The 20,936-nt window shown below is 39.8% G+C and overlaps 1 protein-coding gene across 1 annotated transcript in view; it reads left to right on the forward strand.

The window, feature by feature from the left end:
• Positions 1-20,936, forward strand: part of SPEF2 (sperm flagellar and cilia associated 2) — a 164,814-nt gene that overhangs the window by 108,922 nt on the left and 34,956 nt on the right. The window contains exons 24-29 of the mRNA XM_081825990.1: positions 1,126-1,277; positions 5,698-5,878; positions 13,111-13,258; positions 15,119-15,247; positions 16,334-16,472; positions 19,295-19,524. Coding sequence (XP_081682116.1) covers positions 1,126-1,277; positions 5,698-5,878; positions 13,111-13,258; positions 15,119-15,247; positions 16,334-16,472; positions 19,295-19,524 — 979 coding nt within the window. The remainder of the gene's footprint in view (positions 1-1,125; positions 1,278-5,697; positions 5,879-13,110; positions 13,259-15,118; positions 15,248-16,333; positions 16,473-19,294; positions 19,525-20,936) is intronic.

A 20,936-nucleotide genomic window follows, 5' to 3' on the forward strand; every position in this document is an offset into this window, starting at 1 on the left:
AAGTCATGTTCACACCACCAAAGAGGAGCATGGATGTGCCAACTGATCTGACACCTAATGCGAGAATGGGTTGGCAGACTCGTGGTGCATTTGGCACTCACGATGCACACAAGTCCTCATTCCTGCAAGGGGGTAGCCTGGCTGGCAGGGAGTCCCTTGTGAATGACTGATGCTCCACGTATTGCCAGTTCCTCTGTGTCCTCCATTTCCCCCAAGGCACTTCTGGCAATGCCAGCAGACGGGGCTTGCTGTGAGCATGGAGGAGTGATCTCCCTAGTACGCATTATTGAGCAAGAGTGGAAACTGTGAAAAGAGAACTGACCATTGCCTTTGCCTTACCTTGTCATTTCTCCACAACTAGGTTAAATAGTCCTAGAGGACCAAAACCCAGTCTTACTTTGTACTTCAGTTTTTTTGTATTTGTATCTGTACCCATATTTGTATTTCGTATTTGTATATATCATATTTTTGGCATCTCCCAAATCGATTAACTTGTTACCTCTGGTAGAAGACATTCACATGTTTGTTAATGTATTAGTTGATTGGATACAGGACACAGGAATTCTTAATGTCATAAAAATGAATAATAGGTACTACTTTGGACATCATACTTACTGTAATCTTTTGTCACAAGGTCAAGAGGCATAGAAACTCCACCTTGTTGAGTGGAATCATACTCAATGAGTACAGAAAACACAAAGTCACCAGTTATCTTTCATTGTTATATATGCCTTTAGATATATATATAAGATATATGCCTTTGGATATATGCCTATAGCCAATTCTTTCTCTTTTTTTTTAAGATTTTATTTATTTATTTGACAGAGAGAGACACAGCAAGAGAGGGAACACAAGCAGGGGTGGTGGGAGAGGGAGAAGCAGGCTTTTGCGGAGCAGGGAGCCCGATGCGGGGCTCAATCCCAGGACCCTGGGATCACGACCTGATCCGAAGGCAGACACTTAACGACTGAGCCACCCAGGTGCCCCTAGCCAATTCTTTCTTAATTTCCAGAAAATTGATTTCAACTGAAATACTTTAAAATAGTGCTTACAGAACTTATGGGGAAAATCGTAAAGATCAGCTTGTTCTTTCTTGGGTATTAACATTCTTATTTGCTATTAAAGGCAGAACTGAACCGTTTCCAAGATACAAAGAGACTCCTTCAAGATTATTACAGGGGAATGGAAGGCAAAATCCCAATTGACGACATTAAGAGATTTACTCGAGTCCCATTGGTCCAACTGGATAGTAGAGACATTTTGGAAAGCCAGCTTAGGTAAGAAAGGTTATCATGTTGCACTATAATTGGTTTGAGCATAAAACGTTATGATTTTAAGTTGAATACCTAATAAAAACCAAACTCCTGTATCTGCAAATCCAAAATCCAAAAAAAAGCTCCAAAAAGTGAAAACTTTTCTACGTTCAACTTAAGATGATTGATATGCATTATTATCCAAATGATGATGACTATTTACACACTTTGCTGCAGAGGTATAGTGTGTTTTATTATGAAGAGCTTCCAACAGACTCTGCTGGGGATATTAGGGAATATATAGAGTATATAAATTGTGAATTCTGAAAAACTTTTGGCTCAAGAGTTTTCAGCAAGGAATCATGAATCTCTACCACTTTTATGAAAGGTCCCAAGCACTTGTGTGTGTGTGTGTGTGTGTGTGTGTGTGACATGTAAATGAAAATGGAAGGAGTTGTGAGTCTTCTTTTATAGGTAAGGAAATTGAAAAACAGTAAAGGTTCAGTCATATGTGATTATGACTTCATGAGGTAAAAGACTTGTCAATAGTCTAACATCAAATTCCCACCAGAGCAAGAAAATAATTAGATTTTCATCCAAACATTTCTGTGCAATACAAAAGTTTGCAAATAATTGCATTTATAGACTCAGTGGTGGGGACAGGGAAAGGGCAAGATCCCAAACCCAGAGAAGCTATGAACAGATAGAAAAATGTCTTTAAGAAATAGGGAGTGGGTGGGGCACCTGGGTGGCTCAGTAAGTTAAGTGTCTGCCTTCGGCTCAGGTTATGGTCCCAGGGTCCTGGAATCTAGCCCCACATTGGGCTCCCTACTCCGCGGGAAGCCTGCTTCTCCCTCTCCCACTCCCCCTGCTCGTGTTCCCTCTCTCGCTGTGTCTCTCTCTGTCAAATAAATAAATAAAATCTGAAAAAAAAAAAAGAAATAGGGAGTGGGAGTGGTGGTGATTCCTGTGATATGGGTGGGTCCCAACTCTAAAACATTAAGAGAGCAAAAAGTAAGAATAAAATAACAAAAAGAAAACTCAAAATTCTTGAAATTAAATGAATTAATTAAAAATAAATTAATAAAACAGCATTAAGAATTAAAGTAATATTTTCTCATGACCAGTAAGGAGGTCATGAGAAAACAAGAATCTACAAATGTGAAGAGGGGAAAAAGAAAGAAGCTAGCTTTAAAAAAATAATATACAAGCCGAACATTAAGTTTAAATCTCCAAAGATATGAGATATGTATTGGAGATTGAAAGCAGTATATGGGGGCGCCTGGGTGGCTCAGTTGGTTAAGCGACTGCCTTCGGCTCAGGTCATGATCCTGGAGTCCCGGGATCGAGTCCCGCATCGGGCTCCCTGCTCAGCAGGGAGTCTGCTTCTCCCTCTGACCCTCCCCCTCTCATGCTCTCTCTCTCTCATTCTCTCTCTCTCAAATAAATAAATAAAATCTTAAAAAAAAAAAAAAGAAAGCAGTATATGTACTTTATTGGACAAGTGTGCTCAAGTCAATGCAGACAGCACAAATGGCACGAACTAAATGTGGTATTGTGAATATGTTTTGAAGACAGATCTGGTTTCAATCCTGGGTGTTATTTACTAGTTGTATGTGAGTAAATTAGAACAATTTATTTTGGGAGGCAAATCACCCCAACTCTCTTAAGCCTTGGTTTTCTTATCTATAAAGTAGGGTGGTTGTGAAGATTACAGAAAATGAAATCCTCAAAGCACTGAGTACCATGTCTGGGGATCAGAAGACTTGAGATCAAGTCTCAATAACTCTCAATAAGTGGTGACTAGATTACACAACCTTTAATGCATATTTATGACAATAACCTACATGCAGTATTTTCTATTCTTATATATTTTAATTTTTTTAAAATTTAAATTCAATTAATTAACATATAATGTGTTATTGGTTTCAGAGGTAGACATCAGTGATTCATCAGTCTTATATAATACCCTGTGGTCATTACATCACGTGCCCTTCTTAATGTCCATCACCCAATTACCCCATCCCTCCATCCCCCTCCCCTCCAGCAACCCTCAGTTTGTTTCCTATGATTAAGAGTCTCTTATGGTTTGTCTCCCTCTCTGGGTTCATCTTGTTTTATTTTTTCCTCTCTTCCCCTATGATCCTCTGTTTCTTAAATTCCACAGTATTTTAATTGTGAGTATTGCATGTTCTTGCTTTGCTTTATCCTCCCTATACCAAAAAGGATTTGAGATGACCTGAACACAATAGGATATACATGAGATCCGAGACCCACCTTTTCTCTCTCTAGATTTCCTCTATGTAGTCTCACTGTGTCCCCATAATGCCCATGTGTAAGCAAGAAAACACAAGAAGGAAAGTACCGTCTTCTTGATACAAATACAAGAGAAATGTTTAAGTCAGCAAGCTACTGAAAAAGAACTTTGAAATTGAAAACAATAAAAAATTCCAAAGGCAATATGAACCGTCAGAGCCATTAGAAGAGGCCAAATTTCAATGTCTACAGTAGCAGTGCATTCTGTTCTTAGCACAAAATAGCAAGTCAGGCATATTGGGGAAGCTATTAAAGTTGGTTAGCAGAATGAAACAGGGAAAAGAACAGCCAGTTCTTATTGTCTGCAAAACAACTGGGTACCAATCTCAACCTCAAATCACTGCTAGGAGTATCTACCGAAACTCTCAATCAATGTACAACCAACCAACTAATCAGCTACAGTCTCTTTAAAATATATAAGGGAAACAAGCATCTTGTTAAGCATTTCCACATAGCTGTCTACTTTATTCCTGTAAAAACAATAACAACGGCAGCAGCATAATAGTAACTAATAATTGGTTGATAATTGGCAATTACTAAAAATTAGTAATAATAGTAAAAGTAGCAGTTGCATATTTGTATTATTTGAGGAAAGGAGCTTCAGAAAGTCAAGTGACATGCCCCAATGCATATCTATTGATAGTGGCAGAGGTAGCTGGACCAGAAATTTTTCCAGGGAAATGAAGTCTAACCCCAAATTTATTTCTAAATGATATGCCACCACTCCTCTCCTCCAAAGCAAGGTGTTGGGAATGCATGTTGTACTGTATTAAACATTTAGAGATGATCACACAACCTTTACCTTGTTAGACACATGAATCTCAGTGTCTCAGGGACTGACATTGAGCATTACTTGATTATTAAAATGTAAGTTGTCCTTGTGGGTAGATGTGTACGAAGAACCTCAGCGCATTGTCTTTATAGGCACAGTGCGTTGTCAGAATGCCAAGTCCTGGAAGAATCAGAGCCAAATTCAAGAAACCATGTCTAGTGCTTCAAAACAAGACCAAGCTAACTGTTTGCTGGAGTTCACAATCAGCTTTCTGGGTCACCAATCTGTTCCCCAGCAGCTTGAGTCTGCCAGACCAAATGCTTGATCCTACTACGGTTTCTGACTCTCCTCAAGTTTCAGCAAAGGAATCCTTGGAGCTTCTCTCTCCCCATTCCATGCCCAGCTGAGGACCCTTTGCCCTTTGGATCACTAAAGTGGATCCAAGTCATAATAAACATTCTGCCCTGGGGCTCTCTTCCCGCTTCTCATAGCATTTGAGATTTGAGAGTCCTTCAGGGATAGAATGTTCCCAGGGGCAGCTCTAAAATTTCTACGTAAGGGCAACAATATGGCTGAAAGAAGGGAGAGCGAGAGCTTACCTCTGTGTTCCCACACTTTACAAAGCAAAGAGAAAACTTCATCATCCATACTCTAAACTGGGGAGGGCTGTTGGATTTCTCCCCCACCCACCACAGGATTCCCCCTTGCAGTCCTCACATTTGTCATATCTTGCTTTTTCACTGTCCACTTCGGGAAGCCAAATGATGCTAGTCATCTTAAAGGAGTGGTGCCCAGTTTTATTTGATTTGCTTTTTCATGACTGATTTGTTCCTTGTCAGAAGCTGATGCCCTGGATACATTTCAAAATTGCATTTCTTCAAGATTCCCATTGTTTCATTTCCCTCCTCGTAATCAACAAGAATTAAACCTAAAAATTATGTTTTGTTACTATGTGTCTCTAGTTTACTCTTGTTAATAAGACTGTAAAAATTTGAATACAGTCTTTTTTTTTTTTAAGAGAGGGGGTTGGGGGAGGGGCAGAGGGAGAGAGAGAATCTTAATCAAAGCAGGCTCCACTCCCAGCATGGAGCCCAACGTGGGGCTCAATCTCATGACCTTGAGATCATGATCTGAGTCAAAATCAAGAATCAGTCACTTAACTGACTGAGCCACCCAGGTGCCCCCTGGATACCATCTTTTATAGTCTTTTCTTCATTTGAAGAGTTCTTCCAGGACAACTTTGAAAATTGAGGTTAAAACAAGATAACAAAATTCCCAAAGTAACATGTCATAAAAATATAATTCTGTTAAATGAAATACTTATATTTCCTTTTTATTTGTTTGTTTTTTTCAAAGAATTCCTCTAATTTCTCGAATATCCATATCCCCGGATTCAGCTATGTCCAAACCAAAAACAAAGGCCATACTGAAGGGCAAGATCGATTACTCACTGGAAACTGTTGAGGCAAACTTTGAGGCAGATGAGAAGTTGCTAATGGACACCTGGCAGCAGGCTTCTTTAGCAATATCTCACATGGTAAGCAGTGCTTGTTACTACATTTTCACTAAGTACCAACATTGGTAATATGCTATGAGTAGAAAATTTACACAATGTTGTATAAATTTATACCTTCAGGAATTGTTTTGTTTTGTTTTGTTTTCTGAAAGAAATAAGAAATGAAACAATTCAGTCAGCAAGTAGATGAGCTTAAGAATGGAGTAAACCAACATGTAGATTATTTTTTGTGCTGGGCCAAGTTTCCAAGTGCAGGAGCCAAAAGGTCCGTCAGGAAAAGTCAATTACGTGGGTCAAGTATAATGCAATAAGGGAGGGATGAGGCTGTGGCCAAGTGGAAATCATACTCCTAAAGAGGTATGTGCTACATCACCCTGACCAAATTTACCATTTAAGAATGAGGCCCAGTATGGCCAGATTTTACAATTTTCCAAGAAAAGCCAGAAATTCAGATTTATATGTGAAACCTACTGATTTTAGCATGTTAGAAATGAAATCAAATTTGTAAAACTTTACAGAGCCAAGAAAAACACGCATCTGGCCTTGTAGGCCTCTAGTTTGCATAAGTCACCTGTGGGGTAAGTACTCTCCTCTTTACCATGGAAAACGAGGATCCAGAAATGTTAAAAATTTTTACCAAGGTCACTTAGCAGGTTAAGTGTCAAAAAGGATATTTGAACCTAGGACTATATGAGTTCTAAGTTCATGTCCTTTTCAGCTTCACTGGGAAGCGAAGGGACGGTGATAGTCTCTGTCTCTAAGGGGCCTGCACCAAATCAAAAGAGAAGGGAAGAGCACACAGATAACTCTAATGTAAGGAGAAACTCCCCCCTGTACAGAAGGTTCACGCAGAGTTTAGCTTGGATGACCACTGTTCCCTCACCTTCCAGTCCTGTGTACCCAAGGTGGTTCTCTTTTCATTCTGTGCCAGGCCTTCTTTGAGTTTCCCTGAAATATCCCATCCAAACAGGAAGCAGTGTCCACCTTCCCAAAGACCTTATGGAAGAGGCGGAAGAGGAGCTTACCGCAGGGTCTTAGAGCAAGGAGGAGACACTTCTGACTGGGTGTTTTCCAAATCCCTTCCTGGCCACTCTGCCTCCAGGGTTCTTTTCTCTGGTTCATCCCATAGCAACCTCAGTGTTCTGTTCTCCTTTTCTGTTCTCCCTCTCTTCCTGTTGCTCTTCCTTCTTTTGTTTCTCCCTCTTAAAAGTGACTGTAGATTTTTTTTTTTAAGATTTTATTTATTTATTTGAGAGAGAGAGAGAAGCACGTACATAGGGAGAGTGAGAGGGAGAAGTGGACTCCCCGCTGAGTGGAGGGCCCAATGCGGAGCTTGATCCCAGGACCCTGAGATCATGACCTGAGCTGAAGGCAAACGCTTAACTGACTGAGCCACCCAGGCGCCCCTCTCAAAAGTGTTTGTAGATGCCTTTCATTGTCTTGCTTCTACTATAAAAAATGTTAGTGTGGATTTTGACACATCTAAGAAAAGTGCATGAAGTATAACTGCAGGGCTCGATGAACACACCTAAAGTTACTGCCGAAACCAGCACACGGGAGAAATGGGAAAGGTCCGGAACCTACCAAGTCCTTGCCCCTTCCCAGTCCCAACCCCTGCATCCCTACAACACGGACCTTCCGCCTGCCTTTTGACTAACCATTGCCTTGATATTCATAAGTTTTATCACCCAAGTCTATAGCTCTAAACAGTATAGTTAACTTTGCTTGCTTTTGAACTTTAAATACATGGACTCATACCTTTTGTCTCTTTGTGTTTTCTTTTGCTCAACATTACATATGAGATTCATTATATGTTGTCGAGTGGAGCTGTAATCTGTCCCTTTTTGTTGTTGTATATTGTTTCATTATGTAAATCTATCACAGTTTACTGAACTATTCTGCTACTAATACACATTTGGGCTTCCAGTTTGTGCCATTATGGATACCCTCGCTGTGAACATTCTTGTACTTGTCCACGGCTGCACTTCTGCACACACAGCCATTGGATATATGGCTAAGAGTGGTAGCTATCTTCAATGTCAGTTGATGATACTATACATAATACTTCAGTTTGCATAAGTAATACCAGATTCTTTCCCCATTCACTGCAGTATCATCTTTGTCCTAAAGTAGGTGACCACATATCATAAATTAAGTCTGTTGCATTGCTCTATTTTTCCATCTTGTACCAAAACTGCATAATGTCATATCACTTATTTGTTATCTAGCTGAGCAAATCTTCCCATCTTGTCATCTGTCCAGAGCATTTGGGCTCTTGGCTCTTTGCCTTTCCATATAAATTTTCAAATCAGCTTGTCAAAATTTACAAAAGTGTTGGCCATAGACTTTTTTTAGATGATATTTATCAGAATATGGAAGTTTCTTTTCATTTCTAGCTTACCATGAGGGTTTTTCATTAATATATTAACAAATGTTTTTCTGCATCTATTGAGATTGTCATATAATTTTTTTTCTGTTTTCTATCAATGTGAAATATCATATTGGTCCATTTTCTAATATTAAACTTACATCATATCCCTGAAATAAGTCCAACATTATAATTAAACATCATCCTTCTTACATATTGCTGGCTTTGTTTTGCTAATAATTTGCTTAGGCTTTTTGAATCTCTGTTCATGAGTGAGAAAATCCTAAAATTTGTTTTTCTCATACTGTCCTTGTCAACTTTTAACATCCACGTAATACTAGACTCATAAATCAAGTCAGGATATGTTTCTTCTCTTTCTATTTAGAAGAGTTTGAGGAAGTTGGAATTATTTCCTCTTGAAGTGTTTAGTAGCATTCACCAAGAAGCCATCTGGGCCTGGTGAACTAAACCTTTTCTTACTAGGAGGTAGTCTTCTTTATTTATAATGTTCTTTTGGAAATGATACTTTTGAATATTGTTTACATGTTATATCCTTGTTCATCCTCTTATTTTTTAGCCTTTCTATATCTTTTCTTGCTTGCTTTCTCCCCCCCTACTTACTTTTAGAAGTAGTGCATTCTATTACTGTTCTCTTAGTGGTTACCGTAGGAATTACACCATAAATTGTGAACCTATTGAAGTCTAAATATTATTTAGTCAGTAATTCATGTGTTATTCCTAGAGTAACCACTAAGTGAATTAGTGTGTGTTACTTCCAAACTAATATAGGGAAAATGAATAAATTTAAAATATTAAGTCCAAAATAAGAAAAGAGGACAGAACAAGATTTAGGACAAACAATATAAGTCGAAAGCACATAATAAGAGAGTAGATGTATACCCCAAAAATACTGATAGCTACTTTATAAGGGCAAAATGATCCAGATAAAGAAAAGGGATTGATTTATTTTGTTAAAAAAGCATATGATGCCTATAAGAACACAGAAATGATCTTCTGTTATCGACCAGAGAGGAGAATAAGGTAGTGTGATGACCTCCAGTAGCCACCGTGGAATCCTAAACCCTTGGCCCAGAGGCTCAGTGCTCCCCATCATGCTGGTACCAACTCATCAAACCTTCTCATAAAGCAACTAGATATTGCTTCCTACATATTCCCTCGGCATTAACAATTTCCATGCCTCAGCTAATGTCATCTTTCTCTCCTAAAATACGTTCCTCCTTCCTTCTATTTGATTAAACTATATACTTCGTATAAGTCTTCAGAGCCAGTTCCTGCTTTGATTCCTGACTACTTGGTTACCTGCTTGAAGCCCTTGCCTTCTCTGATCATGTGCTCTTCCAATCCCTGCAGCAGTATTATCTCCCCAAGCATCCTAGGTGATTGTAATGTTTATCTCATTCTTTTCCTAAACATTTCACTGGATTCTAAGACTTTTTATACACCCTACACCTAGCATCATGCCCACATCTAATATGATGCTAAGCGCTCAGCACAGTCTGACGTGGGACTGCTGCCCGACCAATGACGCTGATGTTACTACTGATGATGATGGCAATGACCGTGGTGATCACTGAAAGATTACAACTACCAAGCACCAGAGAGTGGGAAACCAGAGCTAGGAGTTTGGGGGGGGAGAAGGGAATTATTATTCTTATTGAGCTACATAAAGTAATTTGCAAGTTTTACAAATCCCATTAGAATTGCCGAGGGGAGATGACATTGTAGAATATTACATTATTAGAAAGAGCAGCGTACAGCACAAAGAGCACTGGCTACCCCTTTTGGTTAAATTGTGTGATTTTATGGAAATGACTTAGCCTCTTCCAGTCTTCAATTCCTTATCTGTAACATGGGAGACATTCCACATACCTTTCCTCTAGTGAACGGTTGAAAGATCCAGTGAAATAATGTATACCAAAGAAATTATAATAGATAATGTAATATATATAATATTATATATAGTTATATATAATATATAATATAATAGATAATGGAAATTGTAACTATAATAGATGATGACATTAAAAAAATTTATTCACAATTGTACTATTTTCCTTGTGGAATTTAAAAACCACATAGAGAGTCACCTGGGTGGCTCAGTCGGTTAAGCATCTGCCTTCGTCTTGGGTCATGATCCCAGGATCCTGGGATCCAGCCCCATATCAGGCTCCCTGCTCAGCGGGGAGCCTGCTTCTCCCTCTCTCCCTTGCTTGTTCTCTCTCTCTCTCTCAAATAAATAAATAAAATCTTTAAAAAATAAAATAAAATAAAATAAAAACCACATAGGAAGCAAGGGAGAAAAGTTAAGTACTAATCTAATTAGTATTCCTAATAATTATATTTGAGTCCTGCTTTTATGTCTCTAATAGACTTTTATGACCTTGATGTCACATGACCTTAAGGGAATTTTAAGTTTCCAGTGAGACAGACATGCTTGGGCAAACCATTGCAGGGAAAAACAGTGCAAGCGGGGATTAGAGCAACTGAAAGGAGAGTGCTTTAACATGGGCTTTTTTCTACACAGCAGTCTCACCAACAGCTACCCGTTTAGTGTGTGATGTTAATTTTTAGAAAAACTTTCCTCTAATTAGCAGGTATGCAATGATTTCAAAGAAACAAGTCATAGTTAACGCCCACAATGTCAAGACATTATTTCTAGAGTTTCTTCAGGCTTACAGGTAGATCGCTCAATGTATTGCGAATAATGTTAATTTTTGAAAGAGACACAGAGGTCTCTGAGGGAAGTGGACCAAAAATATGCAGATGATGATTATCATCATCACCACCACCACCACTACCAGAAAGTTGTTTATAAAGGAGAAAAATCCAATTTTAAAGGAAATTGCTAACTTACGGTGCTTTGCAAAAACAGATTCAAAAATGAATTGCTTGCAATTTAGGCGGGGGGGGGGATGTTAACAAGTCTGTTTTCAGCTTTACCAAGAATTTTAAAGTACAGTAGATATCATGAAATCCATTTTTATGGCTTAAGGGCATCTGATTAAAACCACATACATATGCTCACACAAAACTGGCTTGTTCTCTGAAACCTTTTCTGTATTTCTCCAAAGTTCCACTGATCTTAAAGAAACTGTGGGTATGTTCCGTGGAATATGATTATTTTAAAAGAAATTCCATCTATTAATAATCATTTCCTGGTTCCATAGTTCCATAGTCCCCTGTGAGCATAGCAGGTGCTAAAAGCCGCTTGAAGCCCATTTGGAGGGTGGAACACTAAACATTCATAGAACAGTCGGGGACAGTTACATGCTGAGCCCCGGGGTATGAAGTTTGCAAGAATTTGGGGAGAGCAGGAATTGGCTGGTGTATCCCACCAAGACTAAGCATCTTTCAGGGGAGAGCTTGTGCCTTATTCATCTTTCTATTCACCTCCATCCAACTTCCTCCTTCTCCTCCGAGCCCCTCACCCAGTCCTCCCCAGAAATAACATCAGGCTTGGACACAGTAAGCACTTCAATAAATGAATTCTCATGACCCCCATTTCTTTTTTTTTTTTTTTTAAAGATTTTATTTATTTATTTGAGAGAGAGAGAATGAGAGACAGAGAGCATGAGAAGGAGGAAGGTCAGAGGGAGAAGCAGACTCCCCGCTGAGCAGGGAGCCCGATGCGGGACTCGATTCCGGGACTCCAGGATCATGACCTGAGCCGAAGGCAGTCGCTTAACCAACTGAGCCACCCAGGCGCCCCCATGACCCCCATTTCTTTACCAGTTGCTTTATTGAGATTTTAAGGGATTCGACCAGATGTTGCTCCTCCCTCCTCAGGGTGTGCAGGTTTTCTTTCTCCCTTTTGGGAGTCTTTTCTAAGCTCTCATTTCTTGGGGCTACACCCCTAAGTGCTCTTCGCCTTTCCTGGGACAGTTGGACTTATTTTGGAAGGTCTGGCCTTTGAAACTGCAGGCATGGCCCCAGTGGCACGAGAACTCAAGACAAGGTTTCCCTGCTGCCTGAAGCACAGAGTCCTGGAGGAAGGATGGAGGGGTCCCAACCGCACCCCACCCTCCTGCTTCCTCAGCCATGATGGGGTGGCCCCGCAACTCATCTCTCACACCAGGACATTCCATTTGTGTGAGTGAAAGGAGGGGGTTGATGAGATGGCGGGAAGCTGCAAGTCCCCTGAGTAGAGGAAGCTGACAAGATGAGCTTAGTCCGTGGGACAGGTCATCCTCATGAACACTGCACCTTCTGGGATGATGTCTAGTGTTAGAGGAGAATGGAAGCCCAAAATCCAAGTGTCCATGAGCCCAAATAATACAGGGCATGCATTCCCAAAACTTGGTTGGGGGACATGAGAAATTCTTACCCATTTTATGTATAAAACACAGTTATAGGTAAAATACATAGATACACTTTTGCAGTATTAAAATTTCATGGAGCAGACTATTAGAAAAACTGTCTTTAAAACTCTGTAGGGGATGTCAATAATAATAATGATGATGATGATGATGATAAAAGGTGAGAAACATTGGTATAGGGGAATGCCCTGGAAGAATAGTGGGTGTTAAATCCATAGAGTCTGAGATTTAAAAGAAAGCTTTTAAAAAGCATCCTCATGGAGCTGCTGCAGTGTGGAGGTGGCAATGAGCAAATGTAAGGCTGCATTGCATGCAGGGCTGGAGAAAGTGAGCAACCTACATACAGAAGGGGAAGCCACTTCTTGAGGCCTGGGCCAGGTTTCCAAGTCAGTAAAACATTGAAGTATGTTTTCTGTAAAGACTGAGTACATGGCATGGTTGTTTACAGGAGAATGAGGCTTCAGTTGATCTGGGTGATGACTAAATCCACATAGCTATCATATTTCATAAGTGTTGCATTCATCGAAATCTTGCTCGTATCCAACCAGGTTGCTGCTGAAATTCATCAGAGGCTCATGGAAGAAGAGAAGGAAAACCTGCCAGCAGACACAAAAGAGAAATCTCCTCAGATGGGTACAAATAAAAAAGTCATAAAGGAACCACCCAAGAAGAAAAAGGCAGACAAAAAAGCAAAAGGTATTCATGGTTTTGGCATCCAAAACTGTGGATGCTTCAACTTTCCTTGGTAGAGAACACAAACATCTAAGCAGGCACGTTAAAGCTACTGTTGGTTTGGTTTTGTTCCAAGACCCAGGCTCCGGTGGCGTTAGCTGACTAATCATACTGGGTACCAGTCTCACCTAACTTGTTTATCCAAACGTATCCAAGGTAAAATAAACCTCAACAACAGTTTGGAACATGCTAGAAGAACTCCCAATAGCACTATGTAATCTGAAAATTGTGCACATAGGGGCCGCAGTAACTGAGAGGAGGTTGGGTGAAAAGCGATTATAAGTATGTAAGTTTCAGGTTGAATTCAGGTTTTTGGTTTAATTCAAGCAAGTTCCTCTCTCCTGGAGGCCTCCTGCCTAATCTCTGCCTCAGAGACATGAGGGGAAAGCAAGGGCGAGAGAAGACTCAGGCTGGGAGAGACCTCCTGTCAGCCTTGGGGATAAACTCTGGCATAAACATTATCCCCTCCCTTTGAATGTCTCCACTTGTACATATTTAAGGTGAGTTGAGGCAAGAGAGGAAGAGACAGAAGTCACCTCACTAGTCAGTTGCTCATGACACGTTTGTTAGGCACCTGCTAGAAGGACACCATGATGGGTGTGAGGGACACAATGATGAACTTCAAGAACCAGAACAAAAACACAGTCCCTGCCCTGATGGGAACTCTAGTCTAGCAGCAGAGACTGATGTTTGACCCATCCTTGTTCTTTAGTGGGGGAGGTGCAGGCAACCTTGAGAGTGAGGTCACCTCAGTCCTTCTGAGAGGTAAGGAAACACCTCCCAGCTGGAGTACATTTAAGCAACCCTGAGCAGGAGTAAGAGGGGAAGCTAAGGATGTGGGCAAGTGGGTGGTGATGGGTGGCACTCGAATCAAAGAGAAGAATAGCACCACAAGAAAAAACACACCACTTAGTCCATCTCAGATGGTAAAAATGAAAGAAATAAGCAGCATTTGAAGGACATACTTCAATCTACTTTTAATGGATAAATGGTTGAGTCCATTCCCTTAATTTTACAGATGATAAAACAGAAATCCAATGAGATTAAGCTCCCTTTCCAGCTATAATTCATACATCCACCTACTATTGCAATTACATTTTATTACAGTTTCTTTATTTACAATTATGTCTTCTTCACATGACTTGAACGCTTGCGGTCAGACCTTCAAGACAGCTTTATTGCACTAAGTAGAATTATGTGAACAGAGCCTGCAGTTAGAATCACACTGCCATTTCTCAAGGGTAGATTGTCAGAAAAATGCTGACAAATTCTTATTTTCTAAATCTCTTATGTAATCATTGAAGTACTTGCAGTTAAGTACTACTGAAAAGATTCAGTAGATTGCAGATTCTTGACAATGAGCCACATTTCAGCCATATCTTCTGGATGTTGGTCCCCTGCTCTTTTCTTCATGAGGATGTGGGATACACTTGCCTAACACTAGTACCTCTGATGGAACAGTTCTTCTGCAGCTGGCTAATGGCATCCGTGGTGTGTTGCGGTTTGCTAATTCCCGTCCCCAAACTCTGCATTGCGCCTTCCTTGGAGTCTATAACCATGTCTGCCCTCGCTGCACACCTCATTTTCCCATGATGCTACACAAAAGGGGCATTTTTGTATGTGTATAGCCTAGATAACACATGGAGAATTCTCAAGGAAAGATCCATATTTCCCACTCACAGTCAGGACTCAGGTTGGTCCTTTCCAAATCGCAAGAGTTTTGCTACAGACCCGCATGTCTCGCTTGGTCCTCATTTTGTCCAAGGAGCTGTGTGTCCCCTTGCATGCCCGCTCGCTCCTCCCCGAGTTCCACTGTGCTTCCAGGCAAATCACCGCCAATGGCAGAGGCCGCGCCTGTGACAGGGACAGCAGAGGAGATTGCCCAAATGGAAAAGAGAAAAGAACTGATGCTCAGAATCAAGGAAGAACACCTTGCTGCCCTGCAATTTGAAGGTAGCATTTGGGAAGAACCGAGATGATTCTTTTCAGTGGAAAACAGTCCAGTAGGCAAACAGCCTGTGACTGGCTCAAGTTGTGTCTAGGAGAACACAAAGCAAAATGATTGAAAAGTACAGCATTTAGTTGGTTGTTTTCATAGGACCACATGAGGGCTAGATTCAGCTGTTCTATAACTGTCTGCCGGGATCTCAAAAAGAGACAAAGAAAATTTGGGAAGGGGTTAGGAGAACACCAGCAATAATTAATCTCAGAGAATAGACACAGAAAGAATATGTTAGAGTCTGTGTGATTTTTACAAGTTGAAAGAAGGCTTAAGGCCGTGTACGTAGGTGGTTTTATATGTTAAGAATAATTTAGGCCTCTCATTAGGAAAATAAATCCTAACTGAGGTTAACAGGCCCTGAAAGTGAGTTCTTGGGAACAGAGACCATAGAAGAGGCAGTCATGGATCGATAATGCTCAAGAGCCTCCTTTTCTATAGGTAGCAATGATTTTATAAGATATATTCTCCTGGCCCTTCCACTTGTCTTATAATGCAACTCAAAATGGACTTTGAAAAAAAAATTGGGAAAATGAACAAATTAGGCCAGTGGCAGTGGAATAAGCAAAGAAGAAACATGGAAAAACTATTTCAGAAGTAAAATCCACAGACCTTAGTGTGTGCCATGGGCAGCAATAGGCCCTGGGATACAGAGGATCTACCCTACTTTTACCAGTGCTAAGAAAATACAATGGCATTGCCATCCCGAGATTCTAAAGTAGGGAGATCATCAAGAGACTTTGTACCTTCCCCTTTTTATTTATTTGTGTTTTCCCACTCCAATTTATCAAAGAATATATTACTATAAAGTGCAATAAATGTAAAGCTCAGTTTATAATACTTTTGGCTTACATAAATTGCCAAATGACCCTACCATGCATTACACTTTTTTTCTCAGTAACATAGATCAGGTATTACCTATACTCATAAATTAAATGTCCACCTACATCTTCACAAACTGAAGCATGATTGGTTTAAAATTGAATTCAGTAGGTTAGAAAATGCATGTATATATAATCCTTCATTTTCTTCTTAAATAGAGATAGCCACACAGTTCCGGCTTGAACTGATAAAGACAAAAGCATTGGCTTTTCTTGAAGATTTATTAACAAAGGTGGTCGATGTATATAAACTCTTGGAAAAGTGGCTTGGTGAGAGGTACTTGAATGAAATGGCCAGGTAATGTACTGCATGGCTTTTCCAAATGTATTTTTTAATTCCTGGTGGCCAAAATTGGCAGATTTTTAGGCATTTACAAATAGAAATTTTGACCTTTTAGGGAATCACAAATGCATTTGTATGGGGTCTTCTCAAACAATAAGTCATGTATCAAACTGTCCTGTTGCAATGTCCAGTTTTGCATATCATTTCTGAGTTTGGTTTTTACCCTGCTCAATGAGGACCTTAGTTTACAAGGTATGATTATAGGTAATTTTTAAATATTTTTCAGAAGATAATGTTTCATATCTTTCTAACGCCAGACTTCTTTTTAGTCAGGGCTGATTAATGAGAGACTGAGAAGTCAGTCACTGCAATGTTTTACCAGTGAGGCTGATTCCCTTGTAAGGGTAATACCCGGTTCTACTTTGCTCTTGGGTTCCAAAGGTTTTTCAGACTTCTCATCTCTAGTGAGGTGCAGAAAGTCTCATTCTCTTAATTCTCCCCTAAAAAGCAGCTCAGCAAAGCAGAAATAGCCTTCAAGTGAGAGTCAGGAGCCATGATGTTCCAAGAGATGGGGATTCCCTCATTGTCCAAATGAGCAGCCTGCCTAATCACTTGGGGGCCCCCATGGGCTTCATCTAAAAAAGGAAACAAGGCAACCAGGCTACTTCAGAGGATTCTACTAGATCTAGATTCTGTGAACACTACAGTTTGGAATAAACATTTACTGAAAATTTAGAAGTTGCTACCTACATAGAATACAAATGGCGGGTATTCTCAGAAACAACTGCTATCGGAAAGATAGTTGTTATGGTTTGTTTTCTATAATCCTTGTCTCATAATGAAAGTTCTGTTGTAAAATCTTCAGCCTAGTTTTTTTAATACCTGTTGTGCTATATAATAACACACACACACACACACACACACACACACACCCCTCAGCCTGGTAACCTTCCTGCAGTAAGGCTTAACATAATTTTACTGCTGGATAGCCAAGTCTGTTACTCATTACCATCGTAGAGCAGTGATGTTCAGTTCTGTTCTCGGCCTGCCCCTTACAAATGAAAACGTATCTTCTTAATTCATAGAATTCACAGCTCCCATCCATGTGGCCATCAAGGGTAAATGCTTTTTATTTTTATCAGATGTACCCCAATTTCTCAGATTTATATTATGTGTATATATCTGACCCCTGAATAACTTTAACAAGAAGTTAAAACTAGGATTGTTCAGCTATGCTTTCTGTTTTAGTTATTGTAAAAGCTCTCTGGTGATAAAAGGAAAATATAGAGAGAGCTATCAGATCCCTTGGAACTTCAAATCTTGCTTTTCATTCCCCTGGCATTTTTTTAATCTCTTTCATTCCTGAGAAGGGTAGGCCTGGTAACCTCCACTAGGTGGAGCACACCCATTTTGAGATCCTGGTTATGGCTCAGTCTTGGTCTGCAGTGGGAGGCCGTCCTCACTCAAGGCTGCAAACTTAGTTGCTCTCCAGTGCCTTCTCCTCTGCGCCCAGCACACACACACCAGGAGGCATAAACTAATTAGATAATACACGCTTTGTGGGCACTCACCAGTACAGCATGCTGGAGTTGAATTCTAGGGTTGTCTTTTCAAAGAAAGCAACTAATCCTATTTTTAAAATTTTTCAGTATATATTTTATATTATGTTGCTGGGTTACATAAAAGCAGATTAAAAATGGATTTTTCCATCATGTACAATCTTTATTGCAAACTGTAAACACAATCCTTCCTGTAATACAGTAATATTGCATTTATTTGTGTATAAAACTTCTCTGGCTTTTGAAGTGGCCTTTAATTAGGGCCATAACTATAATCCCCTGTATAGGTTAAATCCATGCCCTGTGTGATTTCACATTAATAATCAAAAGGTATGGTGTTATGTGTCACTGGCTCCATGCAAAGATAAGGAAAATCAGGGAGCTTAAATAAGTTCCCAAGGACCCACGGCTATGGAGTGTTCTGGAATGAGAGCTCAGCTTCCAGTGTTCTTTCCACTGCACCTATTACTGCTTATACTACATGATTTAACTAGGAATTATTATTTGTAAAAATAGAAAGCAATTTCAATGGGTTTATATTATTAGAGTCCATTCTGACAATTGTGTCTTAAATAACATCAAACTCCTTGATCTAAATTTAGAGAAAAGCCACTCTTCTAGAAATCCATAATCATATTTGATCAACTTAACAATTTTTCCTGATTCCAAATAAATGTGTCATTCTAACAGTTGTATTTTACAGATTTTTCTGCCATATAACTTTCTTCCGGTGCATACTTAGAATGAAATGTATCTCTTGACACAATTTTTTTTTTAATTTAATTTAATTTTATTATGTTATGTTAGTCACCATACAGTACATCATTAGGTTTTGATGTAGTGTTCCATGATTCATTGTTTTCACATAACACCCAGTGCTCCATGCAATACGTGCCCTCCTTAATACCCATCACTGGGCTAACCCATCCCCCCACCCCCCTCCCCTCTAAAACCCTGTTTGTTTCTCAGTCATCTTACTTACACAGTAAAATATGTTCTAATATTAATAAAACCATCTTTGAAGTCCCTTTTTGTTCAGCTTCATATAAAGATGTGACCATGAGCTCTATAATGAGCATATATCTTATTTCCAATCTACACTTATTTAATTATACTCTGCCTTTTCACAAAGTGGGTTTGAAGAGAATTGGAAATTGTAAACATGCAGATTGAATTGTCTACCTTAGCTGTACAATGTATAGACTCTGTGTAGTAAGCAAACACTGTTAACCCAGTAGTATTTAGTGAAGATAACCTTATTCGTTTTTCCATTTTCAGTGTGGAAAAATTAACCGAGGTGGCTCGCTATCACATTGAAACATCTACAAAAATTCAGAATGAACTTTATTTAAGCCAAGAAGATTTCTTCATTAATGGCGATATGAAAGTCTTTCCAGACCCCCCTCCCCCAGTGCGCCCCCCACCTGTAGAAAAGGAAGAAAATGGCACCCTGACCATTGAACAGCTTGATAGTCTTCGAGATCAGTTCTTAGATACCGCACCTAAAGGTAAGAAAAATAATCATGGTGAAAAGCACAAAAAAGGTTAAGACTAATCAGGGTAGCAGTCACTTACTCATGAGTAAAATCAGCCCCCTGGGACTGCGGGTCGCCAAAACAAGCCCTCACTCTATTCCAGTTTATCACACTTTTGCTTCATACAACATAGATCTGAATGAAACAAACAGGAGGAAAACACTGACTAATCCTTCGGCAGTGTGGTGATCCTCGTTCCTGGTAACTCTCCTCTTCGGCCCGTCCCTGCCCCTGGTCAGAAAGTTGGTAAACTTGAGTCTGACTCTGTCTGGCATTTGAGAGAGACAGCCTCCACACACACGTCCAGTCTAAGGTTTGAATTGAGATGATGAGTTTGTGTTTCTGTCTCCCCCACTAGTCTGTGGAGGGAGACCAGGGAGTAGAGAATTTCCCTTCAATGCTTCACAGACTAAGAATAGAACCAGAGAATCTGTCAACAAAATATTTGCTTAACTGATGAATGTGTTCACATGTATGTGTACATCATATCTTATGCACATGAATTCTTTACTTCCTTCACATGTTATCATTATGGCTCTGTAGCATGTGCACAGGCTTTTTTTTTTTTTTTTTTTAATTCAGTCTCTTTCTACTTCCAGATATTCTTCAATGAATTCCATCAATTGATAGCACAAGTAATTCAGACAGGTCATGTAGGACTATCATCTCATCTCCATTTTATTGGTCTGGACTCTTTGTCACGGAGCAGTTTTTACTATGGTCATAGGTCATCCAGGCCTCTTCAGATTCAAGGCTTTTGCCCCTTCTCACTGAATTAAGTCACCTCTCATAATCAGGTTTATTTTATCTTCCAACATCCATGTATTGGAAAATCATTACTTTCCCCTAGAGAATAGCCAACTGACTTTAGTCTAGCACTAACACAATTCCACTTTCATAGTGATTATATTCATTTGTTTTTTAAAAGTCAAATATTTCTCAAAACCCCCATCAAATCTCATTAGTCAAAAGGGCATTCTTTTACTGAGTCTGAACTCCTCTTTGCTAAGCCCAGCGGATGAAACAGGTGTAACCATGGGCCCCTGGGTGACCCCCTACCCTGGCACATGTCAGCTCATCTAATTAGCATGAGTGGTCTCCATCTCCAGTACATGACAACTATAGATGGACACCAACTCTGGTTGGCAGTATTTGGGCAGGAAGGAAACGCGGCCATCAGCAGGTACAAAAAAATGGCAGTTTTATAAAGCCGGCCTGTGAAATCCCTTCCATCTGACAGTCAGGCAAATTCCAATTCCATTCTCTGCCCCACTGTGTGGGTTTCACAAGACCCTCTTATTACATATTTCCTTCTCGAGAGTTGCTTTTGCTCTTCGTTTTATCCACCCTATTTTTTACATATAAAACAAAAAGATACATGAATA

This window comes from Leptonychotes weddellii, chromosome 7, assembly GCF_054177405.1.
Source record: "Leptonychotes weddellii isolate Sample4059 chromosome 7, ASM5417740v2, whole genome shotgun sequence".
Lineage (NCBI taxonomy): Eukaryota > Metazoa > Chordata > Mammalia > Carnivora > Phocidae > Leptonychotes > Leptonychotes weddellii.